Source organism: Nicotiana tabacum, chromosome 18, assembly GCF_000715075.1.
Source record: "Nicotiana tabacum cultivar K326 chromosome 18, ASM71507v2, whole genome shotgun sequence".
NCBI lineage: Eukaryota > Viridiplantae > Streptophyta > Magnoliopsida > Solanales > Solanaceae > Nicotiana > Nicotiana tabacum.
This window is the reverse complement of record NC_134097.1, coordinates 45,337,230-45,352,707: the sequence shown is the minus strand read 5'-3', so window position 1 is coordinate 45,352,707 and position 15,478 is coordinate 45,337,230. Positions and strand designations below refer to the sequence as shown.

At 34.8% G+C, this 15,478-nt stretch overlaps 2 protein-coding genes across 8 annotated transcripts; one reads left to right on the top strand and one right to left on the bottom strand.

Moving 5' to 3' along the window:
• The first annotated feature begins 4,290 nt into the window (after positions 1 to 4,290).
• On the top strand, positions 4,291 to 8,526 carry LOC107815325 (uncharacterized). Of its 2 annotated transcripts, none has more exons than XM_016640886.2 (3): positions 4,291 to 4,525; positions 6,805 to 7,001; positions 7,756 to 8,526. In XM_016640886.2, the coding sequence occupies exons 2-3, from the start codon at positions 6,807 to 6,809 to the stop codon at positions 8,347 to 8,349; spliced, it is 789 nt and encodes a 262-aa protein (XP_016496372.1). In that variant the 5' UTR covers positions 4,291 to 4,525; positions 6,805 to 6,806; the 3' UTR covers positions 8,350 to 8,526. The 2 variants fall into 2 exon arrangements, with proteins under 2 accessions (XP_016496372.1, XP_016496373.1); XM_016640887.2 differs by lacking the exon at positions 4,291 to 4,525 and adding an exon at positions 5,443 to 6,459.
• Positions 8,527 to 8,789: 263 nt separating this feature from the next.
• On the bottom strand, positions 8,790 to 14,902 carry LOC107815324 (protein WHAT'S THIS FACTOR 1 homolog, chloroplastic). 6 transcript variants are annotated; one of them, XR_012702037.1, is made up of 5 exons: positions 14,662 to 14,902; positions 12,551 to 12,731; positions 11,056 to 12,360; positions 9,633 to 9,907; positions 8,790 to 9,279 (listed from the first exon to the last, which is right to left on the bottom strand). XR_012702037.1 is itself a non-coding variant. In XM_075236829.1 (4 exons), exon 3 carries the CDS (start codon positions 12,431 to 12,433, stop codon positions 11,093 to 11,095), a length of 1,341 nt encoding a protein of 446 aa, XP_075092930.1. In that variant the 5' UTR covers positions 12,434 to 12,731; positions 14,334 to 14,425; positions 14,662 to 14,898; the 3' UTR covers positions 8,790 to 9,279; positions 11,056 to 11,092. The 6 variants fall into 6 exon arrangements, 3 of the variants coding, with proteins under 3 accessions (XP_075092930.1, XP_075092931.1, XP_016496370.1); XR_001654724.2 differs by having other exon boundaries at positions 9,633 to 9,726; positions 9,871 to 9,907; positions 11,056 to 12,731; positions 14,662 to 14,901; XR_001654723.2 differs by having other exon boundaries at positions 11,056 to 12,731; positions 14,662 to 14,901.
• Between the last annotated feature and the right edge of the window lie 576 nt (positions 14,903 to 15,478).

Below are 15,478 nucleotides of genomic sequence, written 5' to 3'. Positions count from 1 at the left end.
ATTAAAGGAACAGCTTCAGAATTTACTTGAAAAGGGTTTCATCAGGCCGAGTGTTTCACCTTTGCGTGCTCTAATTCTATTTGTGAAGAAGAAATACGACTCTATAAGGATGTGTATTGACTACAAGAAGCTGAACAAGCTTACTATCAAGAACAAGTACCCACTACCATGTGTTGATGACTTATTTGATCAGTTTCAGGGTGCTAGGGTATTCTCGAAGATTGATTTGAGATCGGAGTACCATCACATGAAAATCCGGGATTTAGATATTCCAAATACGACTTTTAGGATCTGCTATGGTCACTATGAGTTCTTGGTGATGTCTTTTGGGTTGACCAATTCCCCAATAGCTTTCATGCACAACAGTGTGTTATAGCCGTATCTTGATACCATCATCATCATGTTCATTGATGATATATTTGTGTATTCTCGCAGCCGGAAGGATCATGAGCAGCATTTGATGATCGTGCTCTAGACTTTGAGGTAGAAGAAGATATATGCTAAATTCTCCAAGTGTTAGTTTTGGTTAGACTCAGAGGCATTGTTGTCCACGTGGTGTCCAATGATGGAATTAAGGTGGATCCAAAGAAGATTGAGGTAGTTTAGAGCTGGCCTAGACCGTCTTCGACTATGGAGATCTGGATTTTCCTTTGGTTGGCTAGGTATTATCGTTGTTTTATGGAGGGGTTTTCGCCCATAGTAGCCCTATTGACTAGATTGATGTAGAAGGGTGCCCCATTCAAGTGATTTGATGAGTGTGAGGACAGATTTCAGAAGTTTAAGGCTGCATTTCGTACAACTCACATTCTGGTTTTGCCTTTAGCATCAGGTTCTTATATGGTCTATTGTGATGCTTCCTAGATTGGTATTGGATGTGTGTTGATGCATGAGGGTAAAATGATTGCTTATGCTTTGCGTCAGTTGAAGCCCCATGAGAAGAACTATCTAGTGTATGATTTGGAGTTAGCAACCATTGTTCACGCACTTAAGATTTGGAGGCACTATCTTTACGGCGTATCCTGTGAGGTGTTCATGGATCACAAGAGTCTCCAGCACTTATTAAAGCAAAAGGATTTGAACTTGATGCAATGGAGGTGGTTAGATCTACTAAAGCACTATGATATTACCATTCTTTATCACCCGAGGAAGGCCAACGTAGTGGCCGATGCTTTCAGTAGGAAGGTTGAGAGCATGGGGAGTCTTGCTTTTATCCTAATGGAGGAGAGACAATTAGCTTTGGATGTTCAGGCTTGAGCCAACAGGTTCGTGAGGTTGTATTTTTCGGAGCCTAGCCGGGTTCTTGCTTGTGTGGTTTCACGATCGTCTTTCTTTGAGCACATCAATGCGCATCAGTATGATGACCCTCGCTTGATTGTCCATAAGGACACAATGCAGCACGATGATGCCAAGGAGGTGATTATTTGTGATGATGAGGTATCGAGGCTTCAGGGCATTTGTGTGCCTAATGTGGATGGGGAGAGTTGATGCTTGAGGAAGCCCAATCGGACATTGATAACACCAAAGTCTACCTCAAATCAAACTTAAAAAACTCTAAAACCTTCAAGATGTCAATTTCCAACAATAAGCATTGAAACGCTCTCAGGCCGCCCAAAACTCGATCCAAACATACGCCCTGGTCCAAAATTATCATACGAACCTATTGGAACTTTTCAATCCCGATTCCGAGATCATTTACTACAAATGTTGACTCAAGTCAAACTTGCCCACCTTAGGCCACTATAATGGAAGGTAGCCTTAAGTTCTTCCCTTTTTATCGTTAACTGACTCACTTAGCCATCACTCCACTTGCCCGAACACTCACCTCAGTAATGGTTTGAGGGAAAGAGAGAAAGATGATTGAATCTCCAAAGTGTTCCGGATTCAATCTGGATCCTTCTAAAATCAAACCAACTGTCCCCACAAGTCATAAAATATAGGAAAAGCACATACGGGGAGTCATAAATAGAGGAACAAAAATTTAAAAAGCAAAACGACCGGTCAGGTCATTACAACAATATAGCTACAAGAGCTTGTCTGAACAAAGCTTGATTGAGCAACTGCTGAAGATAAAAGAGAGTAAATTGCAAAGAACAATAGATTTTTTATTTCTTATTTCTTATTTTTTGTATTGATAGTGATTCGGATTCCTTGCCAAAGTGACCAAATATTGATATTTATAGTGCCTGATCTGGGTAGCCGTTTTCGTGAATCATGTTGTCATTATGATTCATTCCGGCCATTTAAATAACGGATGATTTAATATTGAATCTTGCAAATATCGAGTTAGTGTCAATTCCCAGATATTTCAAAATCTAACGATCTGCTATCCTCCTTATTCGTATATTTATAAGTATTTGGGATACCAGATACTTATTATCTTTTTCGAAAACTCGAATTGAACTTCCGAGAAGTCTTTTACTTGTCCTCGGTTTAGACAACTCAAGGTGCGTGGAAACTGATTAGGTAATACTTGCCATGTGTCTTCTGCTAATTGGTCCACGTTTTAAGCCTTTTTTTTTTTTACCAATACAACACACATGTATATATGTATATCACGAGACACTCTCCTAGTAAAATAATCACCTATCTGAACTCAATCTTTATTAATTAATCAGATGTAAAGTCCAGCAAATCTTGATTATTGGGTTTCTCGATCGGAATTAACATGATCAAGATTTTAGCTACTACTTGGAGATATTGGTGGTAATTAAAAGGAAATCCAATCAGTGCTCTCTAAATTTTGTAGAGGACTAAATTATGCAGAGATCTGATGACATTAATAAAAACTCAATCTTTTCGATGAATAATGATGCTTCAGCTAATAAGAATTGGTGATAGTCAACTCGCTCACATGCTGGCGCGCACAGGGAGTAATAGTATCAAGTCTTTTCAATTTTTGATTTTTCATGTGAGGGTTTGGTTGGAGATTAAAAGAAGAACTCAATTTTAATTAGTTTATATATTATTGATACGATTCTATTAAGATAATGAACTTTATATTTCTCTAAAAGACATTTTCAAGCATGTTCTAGGCACTTGTTTTTTAATCTTTTATTATAACTTATTTGTACTCCATTTAGGGGTACCACCAACAACTTTAATTTCTTTTAGGTTCCCCTCTCGCGCTATTTACATGGTCAGCTCACATCTAAAGGCGAAATTAAATTTTTTAGTTTATGAGTTTTAAATTCTTTATTAGCTTTTAAATAAAGATTTTAGTCAAAGCTATTGAATTTTATCGAACCCCTAAGCAAAACTATAGAATCCGCCATGTTGACACCATACCAACATTTAGAGAGGGAACCAATGGCATCCTTCAATTTTATAAACTTTTCTTGCAAAAAGATTAAATTACTTTTCCACAAATTGATAGCTAGATAAATTAAAACTAGAGGGTAAAAATGTTGACTTACCCAGAGGGTAAAAATAATGTGTACAATACAAGGACATCTAACATGTAAGATTTTGAATGACTCAAAAATCTAAATTTCCCAATAGGTAGGAGACTTGTACAAGTGTACGTGTTTAACAAAGAGCTGTCTGGAATATCTTGTGTACAGTCCTACGTTGGATCATGTCTACATCACTCTGTTTCTAATCTTAGACCATTCTTAATTTATTCATCTGATTCTCTGTGATACATTTTCTTAAATAGGACATAGTCCAATAACTTTTTGTACATTTTTTTTTTTAATTTTTTTCTGAGAAACTTCTTCAGAAAGTTTTGGAATATATTATAAAAATCGTGTTTACACAGGTTGAATTTCCTGCGTTGCTTTAAGATAATTGAAGAGAAGAATTCTTGCAACTCAACCTAACGAGAATTAAACCAGGGACATAGCTCGGCAGAATTTATTAATTTTGGTCTAAATTCTATATATTTGTTGAGAAATTCACTAAATTAATATGTACATATAATAAATTGCAGACTCATAACCTTCAAACTATGAATCCGTCTTTGACCAAACATTATATTTCTGCTCACTTATAAACACCTCAGTGAGTTCAAAATTCGGAATGAATAAGTTCAAAATAAGTATATTTTATTTATATGCATACATATATAGTTCGAGCTGAAACTAAGAACCTAATAGTACTCCATAACCGATACTAGGTCAGCCTCTAATCTCGCAACCTTTTTGCTTCCATAATCCTATTGATATTTTTGTGCATTATTATTAATATAATTAAAGAGAGTAATTAACATTTTCTAGTACTACTCCTTTCTGTCACATATATAATCACACACATGCAGATACACAGTACAGGCTGTCAAGATGAATTATTAATTAACTAATTTTTGTAATGAATTAATTAGTGGAAGAGTGCTTTGTTGTTTCTCCAAGGAAAAGGTGTCATCTCTCATGATATTAAGATGGTGAACTGGTGATTTGCTGTTTGCCTCCTCTTCTCTTCTCTCCTTAATTTGCTTTTTCTGTCACAGAAACAATTAATTAAGAAGAAAAAAGGTCTCTCAATGAACCTCTTCACCGAATTCCTTGGATCCCATAACTTCAATTTTCAGGTAACTTCCTCTTCTTCTTTTTCTTTTCTTTTTTTTTGGGTTTTCTCGAGAATGCATGTAGTTGATGAGAACATTATTTTTGACGTTAAACTCTTATATAGTCTTGCAATGAGAATCGTAATTTGTTCTATCTTCATTAGGGTGTAAGCTCAATCATTTCTACTTTTTGGTTTGTTCTTTAATTTCCCCATTATGTTTCATGATTTTGAATTTCTTTTTCTCTTAGAGGAACTATATTTGTTTCTACTTTCTTTTTATTATTTTATTCTGTTGGGTAATTCCTGGTGAATAAAAAGGATCCTTGTGAATTTATTTTCATTATGTTGAGCATTTTAAACTCCAATTCCGTTTAAACCCATTGTTTTTTTTTTTCAATGTGTATATGGGTGACAGGTTAATGAAGACAAACTTTTTAGCGTTTGATTTGAAATAATTATAATTATCATGCAATTCAAATTTTACTATGAAGATTAAAGGCTTCTAACTTTTTTTAACTTGAAGCGAAAAATAAAATAAAACTAGACTTTTTGCTTTTGGATGGGATGGCAGAGTGTATTGGTGTATGTGCTTTTTTGTTCCATTTTTTTTTTCTCTGCAAACGGTTTTTTTAACTTTTTAATATATTTTGGTATCTTTTGCGTCATACGTAAGTTTTATCCATTGCCGTTATTTTGACTTTTGGGGTGGCTAAGAACTTTGAGTATATATCAATAGTCCCTTATTTTAAGTTTATAACGTGATTGATGCCAATTAAGGGAAAAGGGACAAAGATAAAACTAGTATTATATGATAGGCATCTTACCACTAGAAAAAAGATAGATTAATTATATTCAATTAATTTCATCAAATTGGTGTTCCTTTAGATGAGATTCCTTGCAGTATTTTTTGACTTTTCCATTATAGTTTACATATACCGTAATTAATCTTTGAATATAGTGACTGAAACACTTATTATGGTATAAATTTCAAAGATAGGGATCTTTGTTTGTAAGTGTCGAAGTGAAAGCAAACAATTTGCAATAATTAAAAATGACAATTGACAATGGTGGAACAATATATATTCGCCCCAATGGGATTGTTGCGATACACCTAGTACATACGTGATAGTTTTTCTTATTAGACTGGTATATATAATGATCAAGCAATATATTATAATTGGTCCTAAATAGAATGTCACATCGCAGTATTAACATTAAACACTCTTAATATTTAGAGGCCTCTCAGAAAGTTTAACTGAACCTATTGCTATTGACTTGAACTATATCTCTATATATATGTATGTCGCAAATTTATAATACATACATATATTATAAGATTTCATTTATTAAACCCACTTTAAATCTTACTTTCGCCTCTGTTTGTCTAGTTTGGGTGTTGCCTTTTTTTTTCCTTTTTTATTTTTTTCCAACTAGCGAGCAAACTTAATCAACTTGTAGCATCCACCGATACTATCACATTTGCCGTTTAACATGTGATTAGATTATAATTTTGCATGCGTTAAAGCATAGAGATACTTAAAAATTAAGTCATAATCAACCCCTTAAGTAATTACTAAAAGACTAGCTTATCTCGAAAATTGGACACTCTTTTTGTGTGAGTAAAGAGAATTAGGACTCTGAACCTTGATGAGAAATTGTCACAGGAGTTTAGGAGAATGCAATATTATTTTCTTATCCTTTCTTTTTGTGTGTGTTTTTAATCCCCTATTTTCAGAATGACCCTATCAGAGCGACTCATTTACCTGGAGAATAGTTTCTATTTTAATGATTTTTCAATTTTGCAATGAAAAGACGAATAGTTTTAGATATCTGCTAGCATTGTGGAAGAAGAGGAATCAAGTCATGCAGTCGGAAATCCAATTATTGGTCCTGCATTCAGTCCTTAGGGTTGGTCTCCATGTTCTGATTCTGCCTCATGATAATAGAAGTACCTCAGTAAGGACTCCATTTCAACAATAATTTGCATTTGATGGCTATTTTACTTAAATATTTTCATTAACGCCTTCCGCTAGGTCTGGTATAGAAGAAGGGTTTTTTTGCTTTTCGACAGCAAATGATGCATAAGCGCTCTTGGTCTTTTATACGTATCCGCTGCTCTTAGCCTTGTTAGAATCCAATGTTAGAAGGAAGAATTCAATAGGCATCCCAATATTCGTTTTCTCTCTTTGTCAATTTAGAGGATAGAACTACTGCATGCAAAATGGTTGTTAAGTCCTTGGTTTAACTCTTTGGAAGGTGGATATCACTATTGACATTCCTATCTTTGTGTCAATATTGCAGGAATGGGAACAAAACTCTTATACGCCAAAAATGCAATAGCTAATTCTCCAAACTACTATTTCGCAGTGAAACAATTGTATAACTTGGGTGATACTTTACACAAAGTTGGATATTCAATGGATAGGATTGGTGAATTGAAGAGTGTAGAATCCATCAAGAGGACAATGCTCATACATGAAAACATTTTCAAACAGCAGGTATTCTTCCATCTTAATTGCTATTTGTAGGTTTTGATTTTGCATTTTTTGAAAAGCTTTTTTTCTTGCCGGAATTACTTTTCCTATTCTGAGAACTATTTTATCCAAAATAATTCCTTTCAAATCTTTTCTTATAATATAAAAGAAAAGGCGAGTAGTCGACGTTTTTGGGGTTTGACTTGATTATGATCCAGTAGGCTATTCGGAATTTCGGATCAGTTACACTAGAAATAAGCTAGATGGAAAAAATACTTTTATTTAAATTGGCGTATTTTTTTTATTATAGTCATTCACTAGTAAGACCACATGCTAATTAAATTGGCCCATTTGCACCCCTAAGATTGAGGAGATAAATGGTGGCGTACAGTAGTTTATTATCATCCAGTTTGTCACAGATCAGAATCCCATGCTTCACAATCTGCCTCGTCAATGACACTATATTAAATTTCATTTTTTTTTTTAATGAGTAACTTATCTGCGCATGAATCTACAGAAAAAGAAGAAAAGAAGTCTTCTTTCTCAGTATTTGAATCTGATGTTGACCTGGAAAAAAAAAAGAAATGCATTGACGGTATAAAGAATCTGCACATTATCATTATATCAATGTAATTTTACTTCTTATAGCAGGTTATATATAATTTCATCATGTCACCAGTTATAGCTTTTTATAGGAAGTTACCTGCTATCGTGCCTTTTTAGTAACTTTGATTATGTAAATATTTTTTATACTGTCAGTAAATGTAACTAATAACAGGTAAAGGAGCTCCACCGACTATACAATCTTCAAAGGAAACTGATGCTAGAGTTGAAGAATGAGATGTCAAAGATAGATGATCCAAGAGTATTATTAGACAAGTCTATGATCAACATCTCTCAAAACTTGTCCACTTGGCAACAACAATCCACAAGAGAAATAGGGTTTAACAGTGTTCATCTTTATGGTTTAACAATTGATCAACAAGGGGAAAGAAGTGGCAGTTGCTCAGGTGAGAACTCAAGAATATTAATGCCAGTTAGAGGATTGAATCTTGAATTGCCTTCTGATCATCAAGAAGGAACTTCAACAAGTACTATTTGTGCTAGTTATGACCATGCCAAGATGAGAAATATTGATGAGGAAGCAGATGTGGAGCTAACACTAAGTATTGGACCTAGCAATAATAAAAAGAGGTTAAAAAGCCATATGCATAAAGAAAAGGAGAGAAATTTTTCAGCTTCAGCCAAGTTAGAAAGAGGAGAATGTACTGATGGTAGCCCAGCTAGGAGCAGTTCGAGTGCAACATTCAAACAAGAAAGTGCCTCTCAAGCTTATTGGTTTTTCCAAGATCTTAGTTTAAACAGAAGATAGCCTATATTAACTTCCTTCTTTTTAATTCTTTTGTAATTAATTTATGGAAGCCTACTTGTTTCCTTTCAAATGTTTCAATGTGCGTACTTGAATAGCTTTCTTTAATACTTGTATATTTTATCTAACCTACAATCGGTAGGAATAGAATAGAGGAAAGAAGCATTCTCTTTTTACAAACATGCATAGAATAGATAGTCCCTATAAAGAGTACCTGATTGTGAATCTCGTGAGTCTGATCTTTTGTCATATCTAGAATTTCTAAGAAAGGGAATCTCCATATCTAGGATTTCATTTCTACCTGGTCTTTTGCCTTGAGGGGTTTCTAAAAGATCCACGACATAGTCCCTATAAGTAATTGGTTGCGAATCTCGTTAGCCTGCTATTAAGTAATAGTTTCATTAAAATTATCCATGTCAAAGGTATCCACACGATGATCCAAATTTAGTTAGATACTAACCTCCTCACATTTCATATATGTGCACCTTGACTGTATATTAGGAACTAAACAGTGGCTTGCATGTCTACAATTCACAAAGTACATGCTCTTGAGTCCCTACTTGTGCAAGTAGTCCCCTCTCTTGTTCCCATTATCAATATTGACAGAAGAACTTAACATAGTGGCAATAGGATTTGCAGGAACATTTGGGATATTTGCATGGTAGGTTGGCATCATAATTACCATATTCACTACTATGAACAACATAACAAATCATTTTGACCTTAAACATTTCTAAAATTCCCCTGCCATGACTCCACCGTGCCACATCTTTCATTCAGCACTGTCCTAAGGTCGTGTGTCTATTGTCATCTTGTCAAAGATATCGCGAACATCTTTCTTGGTCTCCTGGAGCAGCAATTCCATACGAGTCCAATTTTTTAGTTTCACATCATTCACCTTCATCACGTCCTTGATGAGAACATCTTGAAGACCTAAAAACATAAATAGAAGTGTCATTTCTTTAATAGCTTAGCCTTAGGACGAGGTAATCCACACAATTTTACATGATACTAGAGCAATTAGAGGTCCTAGGCTTGAGTCTCACCATTATGCATCAACAAAATATTTCACATTATAGGTCCAGCAAAAAAGAAAATGTATCAGCTGAGACAACATGGGCATATAGAAGACTTTAAAGAAAAATATATTCCATCTTTAATAGTTTAAACTTTTAGATGAAGCAGTTCAAATAATTTGATAAACAATAATTTGAAATCATATGATAATCAATTGGCTGCCAATAGTCAAAGATTTTTTCCAGATCCAAAGATGATTGAACACCTACCAAAACTTGTTTTAAGAAATCTGCTAGCAGATCAACTTCAGCCATAACTTTAGTGAGACTGTGTGATTAAACGGTTGTAGCCTTGTAGGACCATCTACGGACAATGCACGACAGCAGGAACAACTATTAACTTCAGAGTTCAGAGCATTTATATAAACCAATATGGTCATCATCTTGGTAACCAACCCAAATAAGGGGCCAGAAACTTTCTGTTTTGGGGTTAAAATCTACATCATACCTGACACTACTAGTTTATTTTTCACGAATAAACCAGACTGCAAAAGAAAAGAAGAATGAAATCATCTTCATAAGTAAATTGTTAAAAGTACTAGCACAGAATCAATTCAACCCATAAAATAAAACGAACTTTTGAATTAAACTAAACTAGGGCATATCAAATCTCTACTACTACGGATCGTTCATAGAAGACTTACACACACCCACTAGAGAGAGTAAATGAATCAAAACAGACACCTTCATCATTCATAAAGCATATACAACTCACAATAAATTTTTCTTACAAATCAATGCAAATTCATTTCTAATACAAAATTATCTGAGCGCTTAGCATGGTCAATCGAGTAGTGGAGGCCCGTATCTTTTTAAAAGATGTCTTGGATGTAGCAGGAGTTAGGCATACCTTATATTGCCTAACCATTAGAGCATATTAATAACCAATATGTAATCATAGGGTAATGTAAGATTTTACCTCCTTATCCTGTGAGACATATTGCGGTAGTATATTATCAAAATTATACTTTTCATGTGACAAATATATGTCTCTGTTTTTTTTTTTTTTGTGTGTGTGTGTGTGTGTGTGTGTGTGTGTGTGTAAAGAATTGATTCTTACAGATATTGGCCAATGTCAAGTAGATGCTTCACTGTTATCAAAGCACCAAGGACTCAAAATGTACAGAAGAAATGTGAAATTGGTGAACACATCTTGCAACAGAAAGATAAAGTAGATGATCATTATGATACTGCAGAGTTTAAACTAATCAAACAAGTACCGTATACTCTGAAATTCCCTACCCTCCCAAATGACGACAGTATCTCAAATAAAAGTAACTTATGTTTTCCAACTCAAGAGAGATTGTTATATCTCCCTATGTGATTGATTGTTTCCTTTTATAACTATTTCTGTATTTCCTTGGACACCCTTTTTGTTAGAAAGGTAATAATGCATTTACTTGGACACTTGTCATTCCAAATTTCTGTTTTAAGTTTTCATTAAAATGATAGTTCCTGGTTCTCAAACCGAAATGCTAAAAAATGGTTGCCTGAGTTTAAACTTTCCACTCACAATATCTGCCTTAAGAAACTAAAGCACTTAACAAGTTAAGCAATCAATGTAATGCAGATAAATACATGTCAATTAGAATCAAATTGTGACTACTGTATGCAATGAAAGAAGATTCCTGACCTCAAAACTCTTCATGCTAGTATGCACTTCTAACTTCTCATTCCCTGTATGCACTATAAACATCTTCAATCTCCATCTCAGATTCATCTTCCAGAAGATCTCCCTCCAAACTACCCATATTATGCTTGTTATTTTCCACGTGAACACGTTCATATTCTGACTCATTCTCAAGCAAATCATCATCCACGAATTCCTGCAAATCTTCAAGAGTATCCATTGTTTCCTTCTTCTTTCTGTATCCAACAAAGCTTAGAACCTTTTCTCTCCAAACAGTCAAAGGGTGCTTCTCAATCAACTCAGAACCTTCATAAGCACTATTAAGAAATACATGAAACCTCTTACCCCTTTCTGAAACATAAAAGATTCCAAAATGTTTAAGCAACAGCCTCATCTGCTTCTGAGGCATTACGAACTCCCTCCTAAAATGTGTCAGATAATCTGTCACCAACCTCTTTTCGATTGTAAAGCTCAGCAGCTCATGAATCACTGCAACCGCCCTCTTATTAAACTCCAGTGTTCCAGCCTTTAGTTCCCTGGCATCTGCATAAGGCGACAAGTATTCCCGCTTCTGAAAATTCTCTATCTTCCCCTTATATCTAGACAAAATTTGTTTATAATCAGGTGGGAATTTCATTGGGAAAGACAAGGAAAGAAGACCAGCTACGTGATCATCTGGGGCCTGCATACCACCCAGAGCCTTCCTTTCTAACCCTGTCATAGCCCAACTCGATCTCCAATTCACAAGCTCTAAATACTCACTTTCATCATAAGGTTTAAATGGATGAACAACTCTAAAGTAATCAGGAAATCTGTGCACCCAATGGTTCCTAAAATCCATTGGCAACCCCAAATCTCTTCTGAAATGAACAATCTTATCTAAGGCAAGGCGCTTGTCTACGGACATCATCAGCATCCTAGTTACAAGCTCTGCAGCGTTATCACTCTGCTGCTCAATAATAGCCTCCTCTTCTTGGACTAAACCTTCAGCCTCCTTTGTCATACCACACCATAAAATCCCTCTATGATCCTTGTACAGTTCAAAGAGCTTGGGGGACTTCCGTAGAAAAGCCGAGATTTTATGGGGCTTTGGGAGGTTTATTTGCCTCCTATACTGATCAAGTTCCCTAATTGATATGATTTGTTGAGGCTCCTGTTTGAGGACTTCAAATATTAATAGGACTTTGGAGAGGACCTTGTGCTTTTCTGTGGCTATTTCAAGGTCATGCACCCGCTTCCTCTTGCTTCTGTCTTGGACTCTTTTACTGGTGGTCATTGATCGGTGCCATTGCAAGATTGCTGAAGAATCTATGAACAAGAATGCAATTGATGTATTTAGTTCAGCAGAGAAACATCCACGTCTACCAATAAGTCTGAGCATTGTGCCAAACCAAAATAATCAGAGGGGATTCTCCCGCAAAACAAAGAGGGTATTGCAGCTATCAGTCCAATTACTAAATAGAGCACTGAGTAATGGATGTACTCGCTTGTCATGTACCTACTATTCCTTGATCATACCCCTTCTGTTCCCTGATCAATGCTTTGCCATAAATGGAAAACGGCCGGAGACAACACGATGCGGCATGGCAAGTTTAATCCATTGCGGAAGCCTAAGATTTGTTAAAATAGGCCTCCCAAGTGGAACCAATTTGGACTAAGTGAGTTCTCAGGCAAAGTACCTTGAGGGAATATAAAAAAAAAAATAACTTTGTTAAGACTGTTAGTTTTGAAACCTACATTACATACTGCTATAGTGCGTGATATGACATAATATTGATTAAAGCAAATGAGATTAATTACCAACAACCACAAGTAACTATTGCAAGTCGATCGTATTGCCATAAGATGACACCCAAAAATAGATTATTCATTGAGGTAACCTATCATGATTACGAAAAAAGGTTTCTAACTCATGCATCAATACTTAAAATGTGTATTTGCCAAGTTGTCATCAAGCTTTTTCGCTCCTTTAAGATTTAAATTAACCTACATAAGAAAACAATGGAAAAATTAACATTTATCCTTGTTGATAATAAGCATTAGACGTCAAGTGGACTAAGCTGGCAAAACACTTTGCAGACTTAGCTTGCAAAACACTTTGCAGACTCAAGTGGTAAACGGATGATTAACTTTGTTAAAAAAGACATGTATCAAGATAATGTAGAAATGTGATTGGTTCAAGTTAAGAAGACTACAGGAAGCAAAACTCGTGAAATTGAAGCTCACCAATGCCATTTCACACCAACAAACACAACGGATGATGTTGAAATTTTCTTTTTCTTTTTTTTTTGAGAAAGCATGATGTTGAAATTTCAAGCTCTGAAAACCCTACCAATGACTGTAAGCTACTAGGTGTAAGTATCTATTCGGCAACAGTTCAAAAGTTGAACCATTAAGGAAGTAAAAGAGAGATCTTGAATGTAAACTAGTGTCACTCTCTAACAAAACCAAACGAAAGAACAAAATAGTTCTTGAGGTAAGATTAAATAAAGCAGGAGAAGATAACATGTCAGGTGAAACAGTTCTATGGTAAATGGAGCCTGATAAATGAAAATGCCGAAGACTTAAAATTATACACACTGAAAGATCGGGTATCGGGAATTAGTTTACCACAAAACCAGACCACTTATTTCACTTCCTTTAATTATTCTTGGTGGGAAATGAAAATGAGTAAACAACACACAACAAAATTTTACTCTAATGCTATTTTCTTGAAATTATTGCCTAAAAAACTTCTGAAAGCAAAAACATAACCAAATACTCTAATGCTAATGGAATGCGTTTTAAGAAAATTGATCTAATTTCACAAAAAGTACCAACTAACCCAAAAGAAAAAAAGAAACAACTCTAAGTACCAAGCAACGCCTAAACATGAAAAATGACAAATATTGAGCACAAAAGAATATAAACAAATAAATGAAAGAAGCAAACAAACTGGATACAACATTATTATTGTCCTTATCATTCTATTAGTCTATAGGAACTGTCCCCTATCTAGTTTTATTAATTGAATTTTCAATTTTCTGAAAGGAAAAATAGTCGGTCTCTCTCTTCTTTTCTAACAAATAAAAGAGCACAATATTCTAAAATTTTCTGTTTAGTTCTTACATGTGTCAAATGGAATGAGAAACAAAGGTTATGCCACGAAAGAAAGAAAGATAGTGAGCAAATCCAATGGATGCAAAAGGTCGAACGGCAGTTAATGAAACCAAGGGGTATCCTTGAAATACTCCAAAAACAGACATTTAGCAAGTAAAATCAAATGAAGAGAAAAAAAGTACCTTTTTTATTGGATTGCTAAAAAACAAGGGAAATCAGTATTGTGTTTTGATCTTCTCGGGCATTCAGGTTTGTCACCATGTAAGACTTGTTCCTGGGGCGGGGCGGGGCGGTAGGTTTGGAACGGATACGATAAACAGGATTTACAGTTATAGGCGATTTTCATGAATTAATACGAGTAGTTTGACGAGATATGAAAATAAACTTAGATAGTCCCTTAAGTACGGGTATACAACTATCTTTGTCCCTTATTTATACTACTGGATATAAAATACTCCTATCCTTTATGTTTACTGTTAAACTAAAAAAGAATGTCAAAGGAGTGAGTACCTTTTCTTGTTTGCACTAGTCGTCTCGTAGCCATGAGTAAAAGAGAAATGATAGCATGAATTAGGATCAATATGAGGGAAAGCTAACTGCTTCTTCATTGCTCAAAGGATTTTCCATTAATGTAGGTATATATCTTTCACTGATTAGGGATTTGTTTTTGGGTATAATAACAGAGACGGCCATCTCTAGGTTGAAGATGAGGAGATAACAGGTCAACAACCGTGATTTTTAACCCAACTTCACCCATTATCCGTTAGGTTTACTAACAGTGTTAAGGAATATACTAAAGCTGTCCATTTTTTACAAACATAAGGGTTGTTTTATATTTGATAATATTAGTTTCTCGGCAATACATAATCTTATAAAATAATATCGATATTATTACATAAACTACAAGTTTATGTAAATAATCAATGTGGATTATCGTGTAGTGACTTCTCTGTCGAGGTCAAGATAATTTGATATCGTTTAGCCCACAACTATAAAAAATTGTCCTTTATTTATAGTTCTTGCATTAACCTGTCTAGAATTAGGTGTAGCTATATCACAAGCTGGACTTAAAATCGGAACCTTAAAGGTAAAGGTCAGGCGCTACTTCCTTGGTGAAGTATTTCATTTCACAAAATTGGAACAAATCTCTCGTGCGTAAGACATGAGAATTGGAAGGCGTATCCCTTACGTACTTTTTCTTAGCCAGTATAATTTTTAATTAGATATATGTAATTTTTATACTTATTCACTTTTATAAGGTACAAACATGAAATACAGCATATTTATCTAATATGCTAGATACATAATTTTGCTAACTCTACTTCGA

What these genes read in the sequence shown, in the direction of transcription:
- LOC107815324 (XM_075236829.1), bottom strand. Translation starts at nt 12,433, where the DNA reads ATGCTCAGACTTATTGGTAGACGTGGATGTTTCTCTGCTGAACTAAAT.
- LOC107815325 (XM_016640886.2), top strand. Translation starts at nt 6,807, where the DNA reads ATGGGAACAAAACTCTTATACGCCAAAAATGCAATAGCTAATTCTCCA. An exon ending in AAAACATTTTCAAACAGCAG is followed by an intron (nt 7,002 to 7,755) that starts GTATTCTTCCAT and finishes AACTAATAACAG; the next exon opens with GTAAAGGAGCTCCACCGACT.